Raw genomic sequence first — 25,645 nt, forward strand, 5'->3', positions numbered from 1 at the left:
AAAAATCATATCACTGCAGTTAAACGCTGGACATATTAGAACAAGTATAGGGAGTCGGCATGGTGTATTATATTAATCTATCCAAACGGGACTTTTATTGCACTGTTAATGATGCATTAAATGCAGTGTGCAGGTTATTTAAGGTTTTTTACTAAATGTAATTTCACCACAGTTTACTTTACAGCACACCACTTTTCCCACAATTCATCCACACCATTGCTTTTCAAATTATCACTGCGTCAAGCAGATAAATCATACAAATATCCAAAGGCTGTTATCTTAGGCTGCTGAATTGTGAATATAGGTGCTCTTAAAATACACCACGACAAATAAAGCGAGAAATTAACATAGGGCCCAAAGGACAGAAATTATGATGAAAACACTCATATCATTTAGATGCAGGCAGTCTTGCTCAGTTATAAGAAAAGCTCAATCCTTTAACATCGAGATCCAGAGTAACTTTGACATAAATAGCACTGGAAGTGATGCAAAAACGCATCTCAAACACACACGACCCCATTTCTTCTAAATATAAGGATGCTAATAAGTGAATGTTTTCAGGTTGAATTTGAGAGATCTTCCTCATGTGTCTCACGTCTGGAAATAACTTTAAGTGCCAACCTAGACTGAATAGCAGCTTTTCTAGGCACTTAGTGAGATTAAACTATAGCAAATAAACCAAAAGGGCCTTTTACCATTCCCCAGAGAAAAGTCTCTTACCATTTTACAGTTAACTTAATATTGATGTGCTTATTAAGTTATCTATTTACGTTCCTTCTCGTCTTATTGTAAATGATTCATGGGTGCACGTTAATGTGAAGGAAAAAATCCAATACTGTTATTTATCGGGCAATCCCCTCCAACCACTGGCACACTTTACAATCCATTCAATTTCTGATAGATTAAAGTCCTGTCTAACTTTTCTTGGTGAATAATAAGTTGCATTTCATTTTATTTGAAACATAATTTCATGGTGACTTTAACAAAACAAAATCATATCATGTAACTAGAAATCTCATAAATATTAAATCTTGTTGGTTTTGACATTTAGTACACTCACGACTCTCCTTTCAACAGGAGAACAGGGACCAGAAACACACGACTAAATTTCTTTCCCTCTTGTGGATTTTCAAGCCCTAAACTAACCACAAATCCAACCAAACTGCTATAACACATCTTATTTCCAAGCCATAGATTTGTAAATGCTCTGCATCTGGCCCTAATTATTTATGAATCCCTAAATTATTTAAAACCAGATCCTATTAACCAATTGATTTGCATATACTTTGCACATTTTACAATCTGTAGCAATCCGGTCTGTTAGGAAAGGATGTATCAAGGTGGACCGTGAGCAATGGCACAGGCAGAGATGCTATGAATATTACGAGAAAGAAGATAATGAAGAGCAGGAACTTTGCAGGTTTGCTGCATATGAGGGTTAGCTCGGCGTTCTTCGCCTCATTGGTCAATTTTGCGACTTAATCAATATCGTAATGTGGCGGCGGGATAGCTGCGCTCTCTTTGGTGACCCTATAAAACTAGCTTGCTGTCCACTCTTAAAAAGGTGCTTCATGATACCACAGAAGAACCATTTTTGGCTGAATGGATCCATAAAGAACCTTAAATATCTGAAGAACCTTTCTGTAAAAAAAGATTCATTAGATTATAAAAATGTAAAAAATAAATGGTTCTTCTAAGAACAATGGACTGAAAGGTTCTCTAAAGGGGACATTTTACAACTGTTTTAACATGTCAAATAAATCTTTGGTGTCACCAGAGTACATATGTAAAGTTTTAGCAAAAAATATCATAATAATTTATTATATAAAAATTTATATAAAAAAAGTGTTCCTGATGAATTGTTATGTTAATCTGCAAGACCGCGATTATCCACTAGATACCCTATTTATGAAAAAAATCTGATGAAAATCTTATGAAAATGAATCTGATCTCTAACAAACTTCCTTCACAAAAACGCAATTATTTCAGCTTTTTGCTAAAAGAATTGTATATTTAAGAGTTTATAAGCAGAGAAAAATATAGATAGGTTGAAACATTTTTTTCCCGGTTTTGTTTGTTTGTTTGAAAGCGAGGGTCTGTTTTTTCATTTGATATATTTGTATGTTTATATATTTTTAAAATAAAATTTTCCCGGAATGCATTTTGTGAAACTTTTGTAAAAATCACAAAAAATGCTGGCAGGCAACTTTTCAAAAAATGGCTGGCAGGGAGTTTGTTAAATGCAAATGAGCTGGTCTCTGCACTAAATGGCAGTGCTGTGGTTTGATAGTGCAGATTAAGGGGCGTTATTATCCCCTTCTGACATCACAAGGGGAGCCAAATTTCAATGACCTTTTTTCACATTCTTGCCGAGAATGGTTTAGCAAAACTAAGTTACTGGATTGGTATTTTTCACATTTTCAAGGGCGATAGAAGCACTGGGGAACCAATTATAGACGGTTTCATTGGACGCACGTGCGCTGACGCGACACACGTCTGGATCCGAACTTTACTTCTGGTTTCGTTTTTTAATGGTCTGACTAGTTGCTAAACTGATCTCTTGAACAAATGCCTCGTCGAAAATAACAAATGTTTTGGTTTCCTAGGTAATCTATGTGTTGTTTTTTTTGCTTGTTATATAAATAAACTACATTTAAAGAATGTTGTTGTTATGTATTCTTAGCGGAGTTTACCGGAAGTTACGTGCGGACCGCGTCAGCCGCTTGTTTATGTTGTTACTGCTGAAACCGTGTAGCACTTAAACATGGAAAAAGTAAAAAAAAGTCATTTTTTGTATAGTTTATTAGGACAAGATAAAACTATTTGAAAATCTGGAGTCTGACGGTGCAAAAAAATCTCAATCCAAATGAAGTCATTAGCAACTGCATCCACTCACAAAAATAAAGTTTGATATTATTACGTTAGGAAATATATAAAATATCTTCTTGGAACATATCCTAAAGATTTTTGGCATAAAAGAAAAATCGATAATTTGAATGTATTTTTTGCTTTTGCTACAAATACACCCGTGAAACTTAAAAGGTTAGTTCACTTCAAAATTAAAAATTTTATGTAAATTCTCAAGACTGATGGTACATGGTCCTTTTTAGTGTTGATTCTTTTCTGGGACAGACAGAAGCTCCTAGTTTTTATCAAAAATATCTAAAAATGTGTTCTGAAGACAATCAAAGGACTTGGTGGTTTAGAACGACACAGGGGTAAGTGATATATGATACATGTCATTTTGGGGTGAACTAACGCTTTTTCTGTTTTGTGGTCCAGGATCACAAATGGTCTTCAATGACAAGTAGCTTTATTTGTGTGTTTAAGTGTTGTGTGTTTGTGTGTCATAACTTCACATAAGATCGATCATTTTCTAAAAACAATGCAGGTAAGCAATAGGCTTTATGCTCAGCTGCACTACTTACTAAACTTCAGCCAGCTCCTTGTTTCCTGTCTGCCATTATTGGACAAACTGATTAATCCAGGTGTGCCTGACCTCAGTAGTCACAACAACAATAATCAGACCCACCTGGATTAGTCAGTTTGTCCAATAATGGCAGACAGGAAACAAGGAGCTGGCTGAAGTTAGTAAAGTAGTGCAGCTGGGCATAAAGCCTATTACCACTAAACAAGATGAGTAATCTTCCCAGAGTCGGGTTGCTACATGCCTTGCGTTTAATAAAGATTTTTTATTTATTTATCTGTAATAAAATCTCTTAAAATTAAAAAACGATGCACACGATGGAAATCTCAACTTTGTGATTCAAATTTAAATGAGCTTTCCAACAAAAGAATCAATCAAGGTGTTCCTAAGAGAAAACATAATGCTTATTCTCAACCGTGTGTGTGCATCTGTAAATTAAGAAGAATTGAAAAAGCCTTCATCTTAAACTACAGTAATGTTTTTGACGTGACACACACACACACACAATTGATATACATTTGTAATTTTCAAAGACTTCCCTCTGCCACATACAGGAGAATATAGATGAATGCATTTTGAACGATTATGGACGTGCCTTTTCTTTACAATTTGTTGGCTGTTTCCACAGCTCAGCACCCACCACAGATCATTGTCAACACTCCCTTGTAGCAGTATAAGGAAATCAATAATGTTTTTGACTATGCTTTCACTGTGAATGGGCATGCGGTGAATGGCTGAAAAAAGTAATTTCAAAGTCTTATGCTGATGAAAAGCTAGTGCAGTGCATATTCCCTTTCCTTTTATCCAATACCTTATATAATCACTGGACTAATAATGGCATCGTTAAAACTATTTGTCTACGATCACAGTTCAGTAAACTGCATCTTTTTAGAAAGCAAACTCATTTTTAGACATACCCCACACTTCTGAACATATCAGGAAGGGTAGATCAGTATTATGTAGAGCACAATCGTCTTTGTGACCCTGTTCTCAAAGTCTCAAACTTTGCAGCAAACTTTGATTTTATTCACTGATTCCACATTGACATTACTCTGTCAATATTAAACGGGACATATCATGAAAATCTATAATTGGGTTCCCAATGCTTGTATTAACCTAGAAAATGTAAAAAAGAAAACCCCAGTAACTTAGTTTTGGAAAAACATTCTCTGACTGCAAGCATGTGAAAAAATAGGTAATTGAAATTTGGCTCCCCTTGTGATGTCAGAAGGGGATAATACCGCTCCTTAATCTGCACTATCGAACCATAACACTGCCATTTAGTGCAGAGATAAGCTCATTTGTATAAAAAAACTCATTTTTGCTCACACCTACAAAGTGGCAATTTAAAGGGGCCATGGCACAAGACTTTTTTAAGATTTCAAATAAATCTTTGGTGTCCCCAGAGCACTTACGTGAAGTTTTAGCTTTAAATACCATAAAAATTATTTATTATAGCATGTTAAAATTGCCACTTTGTAGGAGTATGCAAAAATGTGCCATTTTGGGTGTGTCCTTTTAAATGCAAATGAGCGGTTTGTTGCAATTGAAACTCAACTGTGCTGTGAATTTTTTTCTATCTCTTTTTCTCTGCACTAAATGGCAGTGCTGTGATTGGATAGTGCAGATTAAGGGGCAGTATTATTATAATAAGAGCTCCTTATGACATCACAAGGAGAGCCAAATTTCAACAACCAATTTTTTCATGTACTTGTAGAGAATGGTTTACCAAAACTAAGTTACTGGGTTGATCTTTTTTACATTTTCTAGGTTGATAGAAGCACTGGTGACCCAATCATAGCACTTAAACATGGAAAAAGTCAGATTTTTATGCCATGGCCCCTTTAAACATGTTATAATAAATTATCTATATGGTATTTTCACCTAAAACGTCACATACATACTCTGGAGACACCAAAGATCTTAAAATAGCCTTGTGAAATGTCCCCTTTAAACATTTCAAAGTAATTTTTTCACACAATATTATTTACATTATATAGGATGGTTTTATGTAAAAAACATTAAATCAAAAAATGACTTCAACTGGGTTTTCACAGGCTTATTTTTTTCTTTTGCAATCAAAAACACTGTAAATCACTGAGTGTCCACTCACTCCTCCTACTATATAAGATATATCATGCACATCGTCTATGCCAGTGGTTCTCAAACTTTTTCAGCGTACGGCCCCCCTTGTGTAAGGTGCATTCTTTCGCGGCCCCCTGAAATTTTTTTTTAGGACAAAGACAGTTCAAAAATGTAACATTTTAATTAAACAAAACATAATAAATTATACCTAGTAGTGCTGTTGGTTAGTTGGCTTATATTTTTTTAGGTTTAATTACACAGAATTCATGATAAATTTATGTATTTTATAAAATGTCATCAAACTGGGGCCCCCCTGGCACCATCTCGGGGCCCCCGGACCCCAGTTTGAGAACCACTGGTCTATGCAATACAACAGGCAATAGTGCAACCAAAAGCTCGATCAACAAACGAGTGGAAACATATTCTTGAATACAAATCCGTTATTAGTCGTAGTAAATCATGTATAACTGCACCGCTCTTCTAATAGTCACTGCCTCAAAAAGCAATCGAGTTCTCTAATGCCCATTTTGCTATTTACTGAATAAATCAAGTTACACGACATGGGAGACAGTGCATTTCCGCTACTGTTATGATCATTGCGGCCCTGAGTAATTTGAAAAACAGCTTTACGGGCAGCGCTTGCTCATTATCCGGCGGAATTGACTAGACAAAGATTTCACAAACTTGCCCTAACGTTCACAATTTCCATGCATAGCTTCAGACAATGCAAAGTATGCACAGCAATTCTGCTTAGCAAAACATCTCGGATCTAATTTGCATATCAGAAATTTTGGCATACACAACTGAGGAATGGTGTAGGCTGTAGATTTATCTCTGTATGGCTGTTTTGATTGCTTGATGGAGACTGGTCCAAATTGTAGATGATATCTTATCTGTAAATAAATGAAATGATGAGTTTCTATGGCAGAGTGCAGGCTTGGCAATATCTTCTCTCCTATCATCGTGTCCCAACATCTGCCTCCAGCTAATAAATATCTTATTGCAGATACCTACAAAGCAGACCCTGCACTTTTGGCATTATTGTGCTCGTAGTAACAAGGCTCAAGATTTAAGCGATGGCTGATGAAGGGTGGGGCGTGTTTTATTGATGATGATGCCAGCTGTCAGAAAAGGCTTTAGTTAGTGATGGATATCTGGACACTCCCACTTCGATGTTGAGTGACGTTTCATTACGGCTCTCTCATCAAACCCAGCTTGCCCCCAAGTAATCTTTTCTCTGTTTAATGGCTGAGTAAGCTTAGGAAAAAAATAAGCTTCTATTCTCAACTGTTTCCATAGGGGAGACAGGTTTAAGGTCGAATTTTATCATCTTTGCTTAGTCGTTCTCCACATATACGGTAGAGATCTTTAAAAAAGCTGCTTTATTTTGTGTGTGATCAAATTAAGCGTTTGGTTCCAAAACGCGATAAACGCCATTTAAAAAAAAATGTTCAGTATTGTATCTGGTCAGTATTAAAAAGCAAATTCTTTTTAAATTATTAATTATATACAAATTTTAAATGAATTAAGTGAATTCTTTAATTTAACGCAAAATTCGATATCCGCCGTGTTTTTCTGTCATCTTTTCTTCCTTTTTTCCAAACTGCGACAAACGCCAGTCGTCCTTCTCTGCAGAATGCAATAAATCTGCTCAACCAATCACAGCGCACCATTCCACGCATTGTAAACAATAATGGTGGAATCCTAAAACACACAGAATCCTAGTTTTCCTCATCTACTTTGTACTTCGTGATCAACAAACAAAGACAAAATAATATTTTGATGGATAAACCTGTGGTGGTTTTCTATGGTTGAGAAGAAATGTAAGCCATCAAAATCAAATAATTTACATGAGAGGCATTCGGGAGACGGAAAAATGCCGGCTGTTGCTTGTTCTCACGACAGCATCAAGCTTCTGTCATGCTAACACATTGATCCCAGGTGATCTTAATAAAAAACTCATTATTTTGCTCTAATTCAACAAAAACGAGCAGGACCAAAACATTTTACAGCTGATCGCTGTCAAAAAAGTTCAGGGACGACGTCCCAAGGATGACCGCAGCAATGACAGTGATCTTAATATGACAAAGTTAATGTTTTGATCAATGCCATTAATGTTTATTTTTTATCTGTGTATACCACTAGTCAACTAAATGAATATAACAAGGCCAAGATGAATGCATATGTATATACTGATTCAAACTTGAATTTATTGCATTTTGCGGAAAAATATCAGTTTTTATAATAAATCTTTGAATGCTTTAATGTTATTATAACCTAAAGATGCTATGTGAAAGTTAGTAACAGAAAATAGTGGTTTTCATCTTGTCACTTTCTTGGTATAGAAAACACATTTTTACCCAAATAAGTCAAAATGGATTTATTGCGTTTAAGAACCAAACTCTTCAAATGTATATTTATGCATTTGGCACATATACTTCAATCTAAAGCGACTTACAGTGCATTACAAGGTATAGATTTATATCAGATTGTGTGTTACCTGGAATCGAATGCCATGACCTCTGCGCTTTTCAGTATATAATGCTCACACCACAGGATACATGTGGTTTAAGTGGCCAATCAAATACTATTCACTTCATCTTGTTATCCCCTTTATTAAACTTTTTCGGTGGCAGAATTTTTTTTTATTGCAGACTGAAGATACAGCGGCTACTGTGATAAATGAAAAACTGTATTTTGTGTGATGTTGTATACGCCTATATGTCTTCTTTAGGCCCAATTTTACTTGCGTATCTTCCAATGCAATATAAACAGAAATGTACTAAATGCACTTTTAAATAAATGTTTAATACATTTTAAAAAGATATCTTTTACATTTTTGTGTAAAAAAAACTGTGTGCAATCTTATTATACCCTCATTCATAATGTAAACCAAACCGAATGGTACCGTTCCACCTCTCAAAATCAGTGAGTGAAAAAAACGAATGTACCCCTTCACCACATCCACCGCCCCATCAGCTTTTCCCATTGCAGCAGAAAAGGTCATATTTAAAACGACCAGTGCAGCTGCTATCACAGGGCTTTGTACAAGCAGCCAGTAAAGTGTGTTGGGATTACCCAACTTCCAAACTTCCCATGTAATATCATTTTCTCTCAAATCCCTTGCTTATTTGCCCAACAAATGAGATTCTGCCATCTGTGCAGCAAAAAAGCCTTGGATCGCAGGCTTGTAACGTTGCCTCTGAAAATCATACATTATAAAACCGTCCTCTATCTATTGAGCTAGAGAATGGGCTTATATCATCTCTATTTTCTGTCCAATAGTGTTGATCCCATCCATACGAAAAGCTTATAAAACCCAAATAGCCGACGAAACGAGGCAAAAAGTCCCGGTGGTGGCCACAAGTGAGCCATAACGTTGTAGGAATGATATTGTAACATTCATGTTTTCACATGATCTAATGAGCAGCTCGCTTCGAGGGTGATTTATCAAACAAAGAAGCAAGGTGAAGAAAATTGTGGGAAGTACATTTTGTTGTTGTTAGTCAATTAATGCAATGAAAAACCCTGAAAGTACCAGAAATGTTTTGGATCGTTAAGTTCATAAACAAAAAAGCTATCAGGCAAAATAATTGCACATGCAATGCATTAAAAAGTGACTTTTTAGTGGCTCTGGATTCTCTGTGTTTGCAACAATTTTTCTGGAAATGTAATCACGACTGAAAATAGCCACTTGATGATCAGTATGTGTGAGTAAAGTCTTATAATGAAAAAGAAGATTAAATTCATAGTAAAACATAACAATGCACGCAATTACAAGACCTAGTCGTGAGAAACAATGATATTCTGATTCCGCTATTTCACATTTTTATTCAATCTCTACATGTGTTTACATTCAAATGTGACATATCGATCACTAAATAAGCTTAAAATATGAATAATTGACCCTCACAAATGTATAGTTTTGCTTCAGAAGACATACAGTGGGGAAAATAAGTATTTGACACATCAGCATTTTTATCAGTAAGGGGATTTCTAATTGAACTATTGACACAAAATTTCCACCAGATGTAGCCATCAAGCTAAATATTGAATTCATACAAAGAAATCAGAACATTTAAGTATACAAGTTGAGTCATAATAAATATGACCCCGCTGGACCATACCTGTCAAGTTTTGGATTTGAAAATAAGGGAAATTTTCCGGCGCCCACCGCGAACAGTCCCACCACCAACCCAAACAAGCTCCAGTATTCCTTACATTTTTAGACTGGTGAGGGCCGGATAATATTTTTTAAACCTTAGTGCTGATAATTGTGTTAAAATTAACTAAACAAACTAATTCATTAGCAAGAAAACTAGTGAAACACACAGCTCTGTGAAAACTACATTTCTTAAGTCACACTCATACTGTACATATTATACACACAAATTTGCATCTGTACAAAACCCACTGGCATTAGTTTGAAAAGCCTTATTTTAACTTCTTTTGCATTATACCTTAATGCCAAAATTATTTATAAACCATTCACGTTTCTTTGTAATGAGAACAGTCATTTAGAAAATGAAAATGCTAGATGGGGCAGTGGCCCAAACCAAAAAGGGCACTACAGGGGGTGGTACTATTAGTATGGTTTTAATAAAGTATTATAAATAAATGATGTGTTACTATATTACTAGCATCAATTTAGACAAGTGATTACAAGTGATTATAATGGGAAAATATAATAACAAGAATTAAAGTGTGACAATAGATATTCAATATGATTTACCTGCTGGCTTGATGGAGCTTTGAATCAATGTTTGCAATGTTGAACTGCCTTTAGCAGCCTCTCTTTCCGTTCTCTGTCTTTATTTTGTGAAGCCATTGGTGTTTTTGGTATTTTTTGTCCTCAAAGTGTGCCAACAACAGCAAATGTAGTGTTTATGTTAACTTAGATCTGACCGGGAACATTTAATGCATTGTAACGATAATAATCTGGATATTTTGTTGCTGTTTGCTTGCTAACTTGTTAGCACTTTTAGAACACCGACAGCAAATCATTAACCAAAGAAATACATAAACAAACTTCCAAATTAGTAATTCTGCGGTTTAACAACTGATATATTATGTAATAAATCTACCTGTTAATGCAACAAACTTCAGACAGAAACTGTCGTCTTCGCTCTCCAGGCAGAGAGTGCACACAGAGATGCTGCGGAGCGGGTGGGAAAACACGAAGTGGATTAGCGGAATTAGTGGATCTTTAGCGATCTGGGATTGGGAATGTTTTTTTATTACTCCGCCCGGGCATTATTATTTTTGTAATAACGCAGGTTAAAATACGGGAGATTTACGGGAAAATACTAATACGGGAGGACGGCGGGAAAGAAGGGTAAAATACGGGACTTTCCCGGCCAAAACGGGATACTTGACAGGTATGCGCTGGACCACAAAAACAAGGGTCCATATTTTTTATAAAAATTTATACGTCACCTGAAAGCTATAAATAAGCTTTCCGTTGATGTATGGTTTGTTTGGATAGAATAATATTTGGCTGACATTTAAAATTCTGAAATAAAAAAATCTAAATATTGAGAAAATCGCCTTTGAAGTTGTCTACATGAAGTCCTTAGCAAGACCTATTACTAACGATAAATACGTTTTTGGAACATGATCTTTACTTAATATCCTAATGATTTTTGGCATTTGGCATTAAAAATGCATAGGTGTCTGGAAACATTATCTTAAATCAAAGATAGAAAATAATGCACATCATAATGTAGTAAATGTACATTATTTTCCTTAATACAGGGCTACTCAAATTAAATAAATAAATTGGTACATTAATAATTTGGGTTTAAATAAATTCCTTATGCGACAATAAGCAAACCACAGAGCGATGGTTGAATTTTTCAGTTCAAAGCCACGTGACTAGCAAGAAAGAAAAGAAAACCGAAACGCTGACAGCTCATCAAACATACAGAACTCAGTCTCACAACAGCAATATAATGAGGATCATCTGCTCAATGCAAGCATGCATATGTCTTCATAATGATTACTATGAACTGAAATCATAATTATAAATAGCACAATTAAAAATACGTTTCTGAAAATAAGTATTCTGAAGTTAATGCTACAAACTGCATTTTATTGTGAAGAGGAAATTACTGGGTCATTCCTGTTACGCTGTCAAAAAATGGTCAAAATATGTACCTCGACTGTCACTGGGGCTGCATTATTTCAAAAAGTACAGCTTTGCACCCAAAGAGTTCATATTATTACCTCAAAGATACATATTATTGGTATCAAATATACACATATCTGTACCTAATAGTACATTATTAGGACCTTTTAAAGGGTACTGCCTTGATAATAGCATTTCATTTGAAAGAAAATTGTTTCCAATCTTTTTCAAGATGTTGTTTTGCTAGATAAAAGTGGCATTTTACAAAACAACAAGGACAACAAAAACAACAAGGACAACTGAAACAACAATATGTTTTGTTTAAAACATACTGTATCTATTAGAGAAAGAAACATTTGGAATATTTCTTAAGACAAAACATTGGGTCTCATTTACTAAGCATGCGTACGCACAGATTTCTGCATGAAACAAATCATAATTCAACAAAAAAAATTCTTCTAAATGTACAATAAAATGCAATTAAATAAAATGCAATTTAATATATTTAAATATCTATAAAAGTGTCTGCTCAATCCCCACATTTAAACGTAATGTAAATGTAACGAGAAGGTTAAAACGTCAATCACTTGAACCTTCATTATTACATCCCACACTTCTCGTTTAGCAATAAACAGAACTTTAAAGGCGGGGCGCATGATCTTTGAAAGCCAATGATGACATTTGAAATCACCTAAACAAACCTGCCCCTACCCCAATAGAATCTGGACCTTCTTTTGACCCGCCCCACATATACACAACCCAGACAACGATGTCGGTTAATAGACACGCAACTTACTGCTGATTGGCTACAAGTGTGTTTTGGTAGTCGGCCCGACTCCCTTTTCCAAAGTCTTTTTCAAAAATCATGCACCCCGCCTTTAATAAAAACAAATAAATATAATGAATTTCTTTTTTTTGGTGGCCCTTTGCTTCAGTGACAAATTTTCTCTGGGCAAATGCTGGATTGCGGAAAGCCCTTTCATGAAGCTGGTTTGGGCGTGTATTTTGCAAATTACCAAACTTTTGCATGCGCTGGCTTGTTCACTATTCACTAATTAGCTTAAGTAAGAATGCATTTAAGAACAAATTGATGTGCGTATGCATGTGTTGAGAGTTTTCATGAGAAGTTCAAATACACGTATAAATACATACAGCACTGATTAGTGAATGAGACCCATTGTCATTTGAACTTTTACAACCAAATTGTAAGATTGTTCAAGATTCCCTGATTTTCACTTCAAATCTTTTCATTCAATGTTTGAAAAATTTAACAATTTTTGTTTATTTTTCCAATACAGTCAGCAAGTTTACAAATTTTATTTTACCTTCAACACTTATATGAGAGTGTGGATGTTATTCTATTTAAATGAAATAAAAATGTCAAAAGATACTTTAATACTTAATGTGCAAAATAGGCCTTTCCAAATTAGTAAGCAAGTTGTAGTTCTCATACAGTATGGATATGAAAAAATATATTTCTAAAGAGCAAAAAGTTTATATATTATATTTATATTTAGTGGATCAATTTTATAATCTTGTGGATCTATTGTGTAATCTATCATTGAACTATTATAAGATTCATTAGCGATTCACAGTACAGAAAGATTTGACTATATAAAGGCTTTTAAAATATATTTTTTAGGAAAATTTAGGAAAAGGCAGCAATAAAAAGCCACAGTTAAGAAGCAAACATGTATTTAAACCTGCTGGTGTCTCTGCAATCCCAAGAACCCCTCAATACAGGATCATTCAGTGCATAAAGCTGGATTTATACCCCTTCCCGAACCAAAACTTGCAAAAATGAAACAGTTGCAGTGAGCTCCTCAGTATACAAGAAGATCATTTTCACACAGTTTTATTCATTGACATGCCATAATACACTGAATAATGTAAATGAATGCCATTCTGAATTGTTGGTGAATAGGCACTATATTTAAACAAGACTGTAACATTAAGGAGAGGTGGCAGTGTAATGATTTGGACTGGAAAATTGGCACGTAAGATGGTAGGGTCCCTTTAGGGTCCCTCAGGGGGTCAAAAGGACATCTAGAAGATATGGAGAGTTCCTAAAAGATGTTTTTTACTATGGGATATGAAGGAATCCTGTCTTCTGAAATAAATTTACTTTCATTGAGGATAATACACAATCCCATGCTGCAAAACGCAACGCTGACTATTTTCATTCATATGGGCATAAAATAAGAAAGAAATCAAGGTATGACCACCATTATCCTCTGATCTAAGTCCTATTTAAGAGCCTGTGGTGCATCATTATATGAAAGATCTGTGAGGTGGACAGCATCATAATTCAAAACATCAACTCTGGGATGCAATACTAGCATCTTTAAGACAAAACCTATACTGTACTTGTATACTTACAAGTTTAATGAATGGGAGAATTAAAGTCATGTCAAAGATATCCTCATATATTATTGTGTAAATTGTGTACATAATTTATTTTACATTGTGTTTGTTTTGTGGACAATGTTGGTTTTGTGTCCATGCAGCAAATATCTGTTTTTGGATCATTATAATCCATTATATCATTATAAATTTGGCATTCTGCATAATAACTTGGAACAGCATATTTTGCAAAGTATTAAAGTATCTTTTGACATTTTTATTTAATTTAAATAGAATAACATCCACACTGCCATTTAACCTTTGAGGCTGAAAATGAAATTGTAAACTTACTGACTGTATTGGAAAAATAAACAATAATTTGGAACACAGTGTATACAATATTCCGACAAAAATGGCACAAGAATCCATAACAGTAATGACTGTTCTACTCATGGCAGATATTTTTCTTATTACCTCTTTCCTGTCTGCTTCACAAAGATGATCCTCCACACTGGCAAGACATCTGACTTGCCTCTTACCCTCCAGTTTCACGCAGAAAGCCTGTCTTATGAAAATGCGTAATCTCACCATGTTCCCCAGCGCCGGTGAGTTGACAGACAGAAAAGGATTCACACTGAAAGCTGGACTTTCAGATGTGCAAACATCTTTTTTGTGCACACCGGGGATCAGACTGGAAAAGTAGTAACTGTGAAGTTGCTATGACTGGGGAACGTAAAGCTCCTTCACACACACTAGATGCCAGAAAAGGAAAAACCTCTGCATTTACCTCTGTTCTGTTGGCTAGATGTATGTATTATGTAAATATCATGCAAATTCATTATGCTTGGTAATGATGTTGGCTGGAAAATAGCATAGACAGCACAACAAAGAGCAGAGTTGAGTGTTCATTTAAAGACCACATATTATGCAAAATCCACTTTTAAAGGTGTTGTGTGTTGGCAGTGTGTAAACACAACAACCATACAATGAAAGAAATTCACCCTCTACTTCTTTTTTAATCCGCATTAAACCAAAGCAGTCTCACTGACATGCTGTTTTTATTCTCTTGTTAATGTGATGTCACACAAACAAAGCCCCGCCCATGGCCAGTGACTGAATGGTTAAATATACTCAAACGCTTTTATAAATATGTTTGTTAGCATGTTGTAGCACTAATGCGGCTAAATATACTATTGTCTCAGACTGTATTCACAGGAATCAGACCAACTTTTAACCAAAAGCGCGCACTGTCTATTGGTATTGGAGTGAGGAGCTGTAGCTCATTTGCATTTAAAGGTACAGACACGAAAATAGCGCCTTTTTGCTCCCACCCAAATAGGGGCTTTTTGGACATGTTATAAGAAATGATCTGTGTGGCATTTTGAGCTGGAACTTCACAGACACATTTTGGGCACACTTATATTACATCTTGTAAAAATAGCCATAATAGGTGACCTTTAAGCAAAATCATGTGCAAATACCAAAACACTAAACGTTATATATGCTTATGCATTCAATTTCAAAACATGTGTATAAAAGGGACACTCCACTTTTTTTTGAAAATAAAAGAGTTAGACATTTAATTTGTACCTTTTTGGAATCCATTCAGCCGATCTCCGGGTCTGGCGGTACCACTTTTAGCATAACTTAGCATAATTCATTACAGGGTTCCCACACCTTAGTTAACTACAAATTCAAGAACCTTTCAAAAACTTTCCAGGTCCAATACACTAAAATTCAAGGACAAAATGTGGGGACACATTTTAAGTGAGAGCAAGGTTACATCGTGTTACCTTTAAAGATACATTGTTACAGTTCCCTTTTGAGGGAACTCGCGCTGCGTCACTGCGGTGACACTTTGGGGACGCCTACAGGGATAAGTGCATCTAAATGTGTATATCAAATTCAACCAATGGTGAGGCTTAACGACAAAGATAGGGTGACGCGGGAGCCAGGAAGTATGTCGCTATCTGAAATATCGCCAAAGACAGTGTTACAGGGACGCAGAAAGTATGGCACAGGAGACACAGCGTCTCGTTCCCTTCTCAGTTAACAACAGTTACATACGTAACCCGAGATGTTTTCATGTGTCAAACACAACTATGCAAAAAAGCATTTTGGTATGAATCAACATTCGCATACAGAAGATATAATCACGTTTTGCGAACAGTTTAGCACATGAATTTTTATGATATTATCCTACACTACACAGGGAATATGGATTTTTTTCTAGGAAACTTGCATAAAATAGGCACTCTTAATGACCTGTATCTATGTATGTGTATTTTCAAAAACTTCCCAGGGCTTTGAATTTTTTCCAAAAGATTCACAAACTTTCAAGGATTCCAAGGACCCATGGGAACCCTGTTTATGGGCTCCTTTTATTTCTTTGACTTATAAAAGGCTTCAAACCAGATGTTTCCAATTTGACAGAATAGCATCGGTGAGGTCAGGACTGATGTTTGGAGATGTGGCTCGGCGATCTGAAAAAATGTCATGTCTGGCCTTTGTGCACGAGTTCTTCCACACCAGACTCATTAAAGCATTACTTTGTGCAGTGAGGCATTGTCATGAAGGAAGAGAAAAGGTACGCCCTATCCTACAACAAAAAATGTTTGTCTAAGAAGATTACATGGCTGTATGCTCCATTATCTAGTTGAAAGAGTCAAACCCTTTCATTAGAAGGGGCGTCGGCATATTTTATATCTTGAATAACGTCTTAACAGTTTAAGCATTTTGTCCTTTGACAACAACTTTGAAAAATTTTAAGATGCATAACGGAAAGGTTCACTCCTCAAATCACAGTCATTATTCATAATTGCACGCTGCATTCATGCATATATTGTTTATTATCCCCAAGTATTGTCTTTCTGTTTTCATGATAATCATTAATTTATTATGCACTGATAGGCACTCTGGAAAATGCTGACAGCCGTTCGCGGCGATGCAAACTTTTTCCTGCAATCAAACAATAAACCAGCGGGTGTGCCCGCCGCTGATGACTCTTCAAATTGACAGCAACACAGCGTGATACTTCAAACATGACTAAAAAGCCTCGCTTCTCACCTCTGACAACAATGTTGGTGGATTTCTTTGCAGGATTGCCCACGTTGTTACTGGCCACGCAGCTATAAACGCCGGCTTCTTCGATGGTGATTGCGGGAATGGTGAGGGTTCCTCCGTTGAGAACGCTCTTTTTCGGAAGCTCTTCGCCATTTCGTACCCACGTCAGGGTTGGGTTGGGCTCCCCTCCGGAGATGATGCATACCAGCGTCACCGTCTGCCCGGGGTTTGCCACAATCGGGTCTTCCACAAGTAGCTTAATGGTTGGAGAAGCTGGGTGAAAAACAGGTAGGGTTAATCTGTGAAACTGACGATGCATCATTATTAATTATGTATGATTTTTAAAAAGAGCTAAGGCTCTGTGAATTTTAGCAATGGCATTGCTTAGACCTAATAGGGTAATTCATCAAATAAAACCACATACCTACAGCAAATGCATGCATACATTATCACTATGCATTAACAGTCAATGAGTATCAGCTACTTTAGTAGACTTTACATGCATATTTGTTAACGGAGCAGTTCACCCAAAAAAAGGAAAAATACCCCATAATTTAGGTGTATATTACTGTCTTCAGCGAGCACAGTCAGAATTATATAATAAAAAATATGCTGGCTCTTCATTTGATCCCACAAATTATGAGTCGTGAACATACAGTCACCTCGTAAAATAGTACAAATTGGCATGAGATTGTGTTGGGCATGGCAGCTTTTAGGCAAAACATTACAGCACTTATTCCACTATGTACCATCACATCCAAGCAACAGTTTTGGTGGTTCATCTTTTGTTGGTTTGAGAATTATTTTTACATTACAGAGCTACAAAAAGCCCCATAATGCACCATGTGACCATATCCAATCTACCAACATGTGTCACATACTATTAAAGCCTTTTCCTAACTGCTCGTCCCAAAGAAGAACCAGCATGCTGTGCTGTAAGGGCCTGCGAGTTGGCAAAGCAATCAGTCAAACCACTGGATTTGCCGCCCTCATCATCATCAACCAACGTGTTGCCAGAAATATGCTGAGAAACAAAAAAAGTGAGAGAGAAAGATGGCGCAAAAAAACGAGAGTGGGGGGAAGTGCGAGAAGAAGATACAGAAACAGAAATGGCCAGAGGAAAAGGTCTGTCGACTGTTCATTCTCTAATGGATTCAGTAAAGGTCAGGTCTTCTCTGCGGTAGCACGCAAAGCCAACGGAGACAGATAAGAAGCGCGGACAGCCGACGGGCCATTTTCTTAAGAATATGGTTTTGCCATGAACCGAATTAACTGCGAGGCCAGTGGTGAAAACATCAGCCGCGGGCGGTTAGCCATCAACAGCCCACAGAAAAGGAAAACTTTTCTAAATGTAACAGGCAAACATACGCAATAACACATGCAGCACTCAAAGCTTGTTGATTATCAGACCACGTAGCACATCTGGTGACAAAAGCCTCAAGGCAAATGCTTTTAGAGAGCTTTCTGTGGTGCCGGATGGTCGCTTGTACTTTTTTAACTTGTTGGATGGCGCAGATGCAGCAGAAGGACTGAAAAAAACCAGGGACGGCAGACAGAAATGATGTTTGAGATCACTCGCACCTGTTTTGTTGGTAAGTCTGAAGAGAACGCTCTTGTCGGGGATGCCACAGACGCTGCGGACGGAGGCGGTGCATGTGTAGTTAGCATAGTCCTGTGGACGCAGGTTCTTCAGTTTGAGGATCTTGGTCTCGCCCTGCAAAATGAAATAAAGATTTTTGTCATTCTTTATAATTTGATAGACATTGGTTGGAAATGCTGATAAGCCTGGAAACTGATTTGACTTAATACATATTAGTTGGCTAAAAAAATAGTGTCAACTAATATTTTTGAGTTGAACAAAGGCAACCAGATAACTTACTTTTTTACTTAACAATAAGGTTGTATTTAATAACATTAGTTAATGCCAGGGCTTTGAACCAGATTTTTTTTCCAATTTGTTCGTTCCGAACAAAAACAACATTTTAACGTTTCTGGTTTTCAGTTCAACCTTAAAATTGACGTTCTTGAACCGGTCAGAACAAAAAAATTAAGTTCCTCAACCGGTTAATAATGTTCCATGTCAGCTGTGGGACATACAAATAAGTAAGCTGATCATTAGGACATTAAACTTAAATTATTAGTCTATTTCCTTAAAGGGACAATAAGTAGGATTTACCCCCATCTAGTGGTGAAATTGTATTTTGCATTCAAACGAACAGTGCTCCCTAGCGCCTCGCCTTTCCAAATGCGTGTTGCAACTACGGTAACCGTTATGTGATCACTGATCTCCTTGTCTGTTGCAGCTGGTTTACATGTTCTGAATGAAAAAGAGTAGGTAGGCTAGTGCTTTTTGTCCCTCTCTGCTATTATAGTTGATCAATACGGCGAAACGACATGGAAGCCTCCTTGGACTTACCCGTTCATATAAGTAAAAAGGAGTAATTCTAAGCTTACAAAGAAAAGTCAGATCACTGGCAGAGGTCATTTGACACCAATGAGGACATATGTATGAATAAAGACATTGATTTTGATTAATAAAACACTTAAAACCCTACTTACTGTCTTTAAGTCTTAAAAAAGGCTACATTGTGTAAGCAGCACACTGTAATTCTGACATGCCTACATTTGTTTCAGCATTATACATGAATTAGAACAAAGACAATTTCTGCCATTTTGTTTATTGGCAAACAACATAAACAAATGTTTTTATTAGGAAAAGAATACTGTGATATTTCTAGATCATTTTGATTGTATGTGTCCCGTCAAGAACATAAAGATTGTTCACTTGCTATTTGAAACGCGTCTCTCTGTGTTTGCACTTTTGAGTGCACTTAAACACGCGCACACACACAGATGGAGGACGAATTCAAAATGGCGCTTCAGGAAGAAATGCATCATAAACAGTTGCTCCACATAAAGTGTAAAATGCGTTGTTTTTCAGTGCTTTATTCGCCAGATGTATTTTAATTGCGCATTAATCGGCTAATCGCATGCGAGATGAACCGTGGGTCGTGATCTGTACGGATCAACTGCAATCTGTTACACCACTAATTAGTATTAAAAACAAACATCTTAAGATACTTGGTAGACATTTACATTTTATGATTAAGCATTAGAGACTTGGGCTTGAGTAGGCTACTTGCTGGTGGCAAGCTTCTCATTTCTCCGATGAGTCAACGACAACCGGAAGTGAACTTCACGGAGTCATATTGCACAGAAATCTTGTTTCTGCTTTTCAATTTTGTTCCGTGAACCGGTTCAAAGCCTTGGTTAATGCATTAGCTAACATGGATTAACAATGAACAATACTTCTATAGCATTTATTAATCTTAGTTCATGTTCATTTACGCATTCACTAATACAATTTTTTTTAATCAAAAGTTCTAACTGTTGACATTAGTTTATACACAATTAACTAATATGAACAATTGTATTGATATTAACTAACAAAGATTAAAACATGCTAAACACTGATAAACTATATTGGTCATTGTTAGTTCATATTAAATTAAGCATATTTACTTTAACAAATACAACCTTATTGTAAAGTGTTACAGTTCTTTGTTTCATGGACACAGTTGTTTTCCACAAAATAAAACTGAATAATAAACAGGGGCTGTCAAGCTCCAAAAATGACAAAAAGCATTGTGAAAATAGTCTGACAAAAATGTCTTTTGAAGCTATTTAAACCTTTGTGTGAGAAACAGACTGAAATTTTATATTTTTAAATGTGCATATTTAAAATACATGACAAAGATTTAAGACTAGATGCAAGTTTTTCAGTCTGGATTACACTATAGTCTGATACTCAAACTAGTGAAATAAAGTTTATTCAACTTAACCGTTTTATGTGTGTTTAACGTTTTCACTGTGTTGAGTTTCACAAACTCGAATAAAATGATTCAAAAATTTTAGCTAACTCAAAAATGTTATTTATAACTTACAAATTGAGTCATTCCTATACAACAGCCTCATTTTAACAAACACTGCAACTAATGACAAACGTTTAGTGGTTGTGATGAAGTTAATGGCATTCAATCTGCCAGTTAAGCTAAGAAAGATTCTGGCACTGCAAATTTACTTCAGTTTAAAGTTAAATCAACACGACTGGTTGAGTAGAATTTCACGTTCCCAACATGCTTTGCACGAGCCTGCATTACGAGAGCATTTTTTGAAATTAAATAATATTTGATGTGGTTTCCGGTCAAGAGAAAGACTCAACAGTGTTAAATATTTATTTATGTTGGAGATTTGGAAAAGTTTGCTATTTTTTAGTTTTGTGGTTATCATTGTTGTGCCTATGCTTAGGCTGTAGGTCGGAGATGTGTTGCTTTGTCATATAAGCAATAACTGTGTAAAGTCAAGGCCAGCACTGAGCCCAGTTTCTTCGCACTTACATACACATGAGTCCAGGGGCGTAGGAGCCATTATACGTGAGGGGGACACGTCCCCTCCATATTTCAAAGTTTCTTATATTTCCCATTGTCAGATTTTGTTTTGCATTGCCTGCCTATCTCTGCCGATTTAAGAGTCTCCAAATTAATCCATTCTGCAACTTTTAAATGCATATTTAATAAAAAAAGAAATTATAGGCTTAAGTTCCGAAAGTTGGTCGTTTTGTCGCTATGGACCTTTAGAAATGCAATTGTGATCCTATATTTTAATGTGTCACAAATGCATCACAGATTATTTTTGTACCTACCTTATGTTTAAGGCAATATGCTATGATTTAGTACGAGCATTTATTAAATCAGAAATGTGTATTTTAAGAATACGTTTTTATAACGTGCGAGCCTTCAAGACACGTCGTGTCTCTCCCCCGTTGAGTTCGCAGTGTCACATTGTATCCTTTCATGTTTATGAACTTGAGCAAAGTTTTACCATTAGAGGTATTTACGGAGGACACGGGACCCGTACGGTATCTTTTTAAATGGTTAGTCGGGTCCAGGTCGGTCCTAGTTTAATTACTTCGCGTCTCAAGTCTGATTAATATTGTGTGTAAAACCCTAGTCGATCAAAGAACGGCCGCGAGTGATACCGAGCTAAAGCTCGTGTGCAGTTTCAACGTGTCTCCGGTTTCTATGGCAATAACAGCTGTCTCTTCCTGCATTTTCTTTCTCCTATTTTTTATAATCTTATTATTAATAAACCATATATTTTCTAAAATCTAAAAAGTTTGCACAGAGATGGTAGCAAAAAAGCAATGCTAATTTCAAGCCCATTGCACTGAACGAGCAAAGCTCAAGCTGACACAAGATATAAAAAACGTAAAGCTGTAAAGTCACTCATCACCGGGACAGCAAGTAGACTTTTAAATCTGAAATAATGAGTGAATTAAGCTTTTTAAATCAGCAAGTGCTGGCTGGCAACTTTTCATAAAAATGCTAGCGGGGAAAGAGTTAGTACAAAAACCTTACCTATTTTGCATTTAATTAAACAAGCATAATTTTTAGCGCATTTTTTCTTTCTGCACAAAAAACTTCACGTCATGTCAATTTCTAACACCATCAGTTACAGTATAGTGACACTTTATGTTTTCAGAATCTTGAGTGACGTTGCTTGTGGTGTTGATCCACTCGCCAACCTGAGACTAAACGTTGCATTGCATTCATTTCATATTCATAGTTCTGCGGGGGGCGACAGACGAAAAACGTTGTTCGAAATAGCATGCAAAATCTTCAGTAAGTGCACAGGCTAATGCTCCATGATTGATTCTCTGTGGGGAATAAAAAGATTGAAACGGGCCTCGAAATATCCTTGTCTTATGACTAATTACCGGGACGGATCCACTGTGGGACAAGCGCTGTGCCATATCAGATCTACTGTTTTGAAAGCAGTTGTTTCAGGTCTGATGTGCTTCCTTCTGGAGCAGATACCACTTCTGATGTCACACTGCTCTTCATCTTCATCTCTCTTGCATATGCAAGAGCAATGAAGTTCATCTAAAGTTATCTAAGCCACGCTTTCATATTAAATTTATCAGGCGGTAAATATAGAACTTATGCCAGCAATGATGCACATAATGTCACCAATTTCACGCATCGCACGCGAAATAACATGACCGTGTCAGGACTGTTTTACAAACAAGACAAAGAAATAATACAAAAATGCAAAGTGGCTGTCTTTGCATATTAAGTGTGGATAGGAAAAAGTGTTTTAAAGTGGAGTAAAGCAGTTCAAAATGACACACTTTAGCACACTTGTTATATAAAAAAAGAAAAATATTTTTAGTTTGTTTCAATAAATTTGAAAACTATTTGTATTTAACAGAGCTGGTAAAACTTTACACGTCGAGTTTCCTGGACAGAGTTTAGGTTAATCCAGGACTAGGCCTATTTATTTTAGGACTTTTAAGTTTTTACAAACATACCTTACAAAAAACACTACAGGTGTGCATTTTGAGACGAAACGATGTCAGTGACATATTTTAAAAGGTGTTTTAAATTAAAGCAGCTCAAACATGCATTTTAGTCTGGGACTAGGATAAGCCCTGTCCGGGAAAACGCCCCAAAAATAAGGTTTTATTTACTTACATTGGTTAATACAGTACATTAGCAAACATTAATTAACAACAAAAAATACTTTTACATCATTTATTAATCTTAGTTTAATAACTTTTTTTTAATAACATTTACTAACACATTTTTAAAATCTAAAGTTAATCTATCTATAAACTAAAATATCTAAAATTTACAATAAACTAACAATTGTATTCCCATTAACAAATGTTAATAAAGATTAATAAATGCTAACAATTATATTGGTTGGTATGTATTTACTAATTTTATAATATCATTTCGTTTGCTTCTATTTTCAAAATAAAAACATTTATAAAAACATAAAAAATAAAATAATTTATTCATAAAAAATGTAATTATCGTTTCATCCTAAGCATTGCCATATACTGTAATTACGACGTAAATTATCTACAGAAGAAATAACTACTAAAATAAAAATTTAGGGCTGTCAAACAATTAATCACGACTAATCGCATACAAAAAAGTACATATATTTTTTCCTACATTTATGTGTGTATATATTTATATAATAATATGTATAATATAATATTTATATATTTATTTATAATAATAATAATTGCAAACTGTCCACACATGAATTATGCAAAAACAAACTTTTATTTTGTATGCGATTAATCGTGATTAATTATTTGACAGCCCTAAGAAATTTTCGGAGCATTTAAATGGTGCACATGGATCATCATTTGATACCACTACTATATGCAGCATTACTACTTTTGTATACAGTTATTGTTTATATAAAGACATACCTGTGTAAAAAAAGGCTCATAGATCTCCACACCTTTATCCGAACCTTGGGAAAGAAACTCTCGTCCCCGTCTCCAGCTGTACCGTACCGGTGGATTAGAATTGGCAGCGCACCGCAGGAACACGGTTCTCTCATAGTAGAACTGTTCCTTCGCCTCTCCTATACTCTGGTGGACTGTTACGATCGGGTCTTCTAAATCTGAAATTCAAATGGATGGGTTGGTCACATTGTTCCAGCAATTCCTTGTTATAGACTTCTGTTGTAAAGGTATTTAAAGACACGCATCGTACAATTGTTACCTTAATAACAATAATAATGCTGTTGAGTCTCTCAGGGTATATTTACCCCTACAGAGCAAAAGGCTTTAAAATGGATGTGAGACTGAGTGTAATATGCATGAGGTTGAAAGAAGTATGGTTGTGAGATATGACAGAATGTAATAAATTGAAAACTAGGTCACGGGTAAACAAATACATTTTATTTAGATTGAAAGCCTCCATTTATAAAAGCCGTATGCTAGACACTCTAGTCTAGACAAACACATATGGCACAGTGTTGCAGAAACCAGAAATGGGTCCCACTATGAACATAAAATCATTAATATACAGCATAAATGTCGAATCGTGGAACTCATAAATATCACATTATAGCTATGAGATAATGATATTAAAGAGCACCTATTGTCCGATTCACATTTTTAAATTTCCTTTGGTGTGTAAGTGTGTATAAGTACATGTTAACGATATGCAAAAGGTAAAAAACCCGAAGTAAACGATGACGCGAGTTATTGTCTCCAACGTAAATCTCTTTTCTTGGACTACAACAAACACACGGATTGTAGGCAACAGTTTACTTCCTGGGATTGGTGATGTAGACAAGACCGACATTATCATAATTCCTCCCGTTTCGAAATCACAGCCTGTAAGTTAACTCCTGTTAGCATTGCATTGTGATCGAATCTTTAAAACATGGTAAGAGGCGTCACATTTCCGGCTGACGTAAGAGGTATTCAGGCCAATCACAACGTACAGATTAGCTGGCCAATCATTATACGAAATACACAAAATAACGTTGTTTTTTAGTAATGAAATAGGTGCACTTTAACCGAATGCTCTCTGCACATATTATACTTTACGTTCATCACATACTGTTGATTCAAATCTGCTTAATCAGGCCATTCAGACATACCAGTTTGTTGGTCAAATCAATTAAGATACTAATAAAAAAAAAAAATCATTAAAAGTATGCACTAAAGACCTGAGGTATGCATTTAAGGGTTAATGCATGAATAATTACTATAACTGAAATATTGA

General features: G+C 35.8%; 1 protein-coding gene across 1 annotated transcript in view; it reads right to left on the reverse strand.

Annotated features, from left to right (window-relative positions):
• Positions 1-25,645, reverse strand: part of mdga2a (MAM domain containing glycosylphosphatidylinositol anchor 2a) — a 236,887-nt gene that overhangs the window by 131,148 nt on the left and 80,094 nt on the right. Inside the window, exons 4-6 of the mRNA XM_065288298.2 lie at positions 24,334-24,530; positions 18,627-18,759; positions 17,049-17,318 (exon numbers count right to left, since the gene is read on the reverse strand). Coding sequence (XP_065144370.1) covers positions 17,049-17,318; positions 18,627-18,759; positions 24,334-24,530 — 600 coding nt within the window. The remainder of the gene's footprint in view (positions 1-17,048; positions 17,319-18,626; positions 18,760-24,333; positions 24,531-25,645) is intronic.

Source organism: Paramisgurnus dabryanus, chromosome 17 (genome assembly GCF_030506205.2).
Source record: "Paramisgurnus dabryanus chromosome 17, PD_genome_1.1, whole genome shotgun sequence".
Classification (NCBI taxonomy): domain Eukaryota; kingdom Metazoa; phylum Chordata; class Actinopteri; order Cypriniformes; family Cobitidae; genus Paramisgurnus; species Paramisgurnus dabryanus.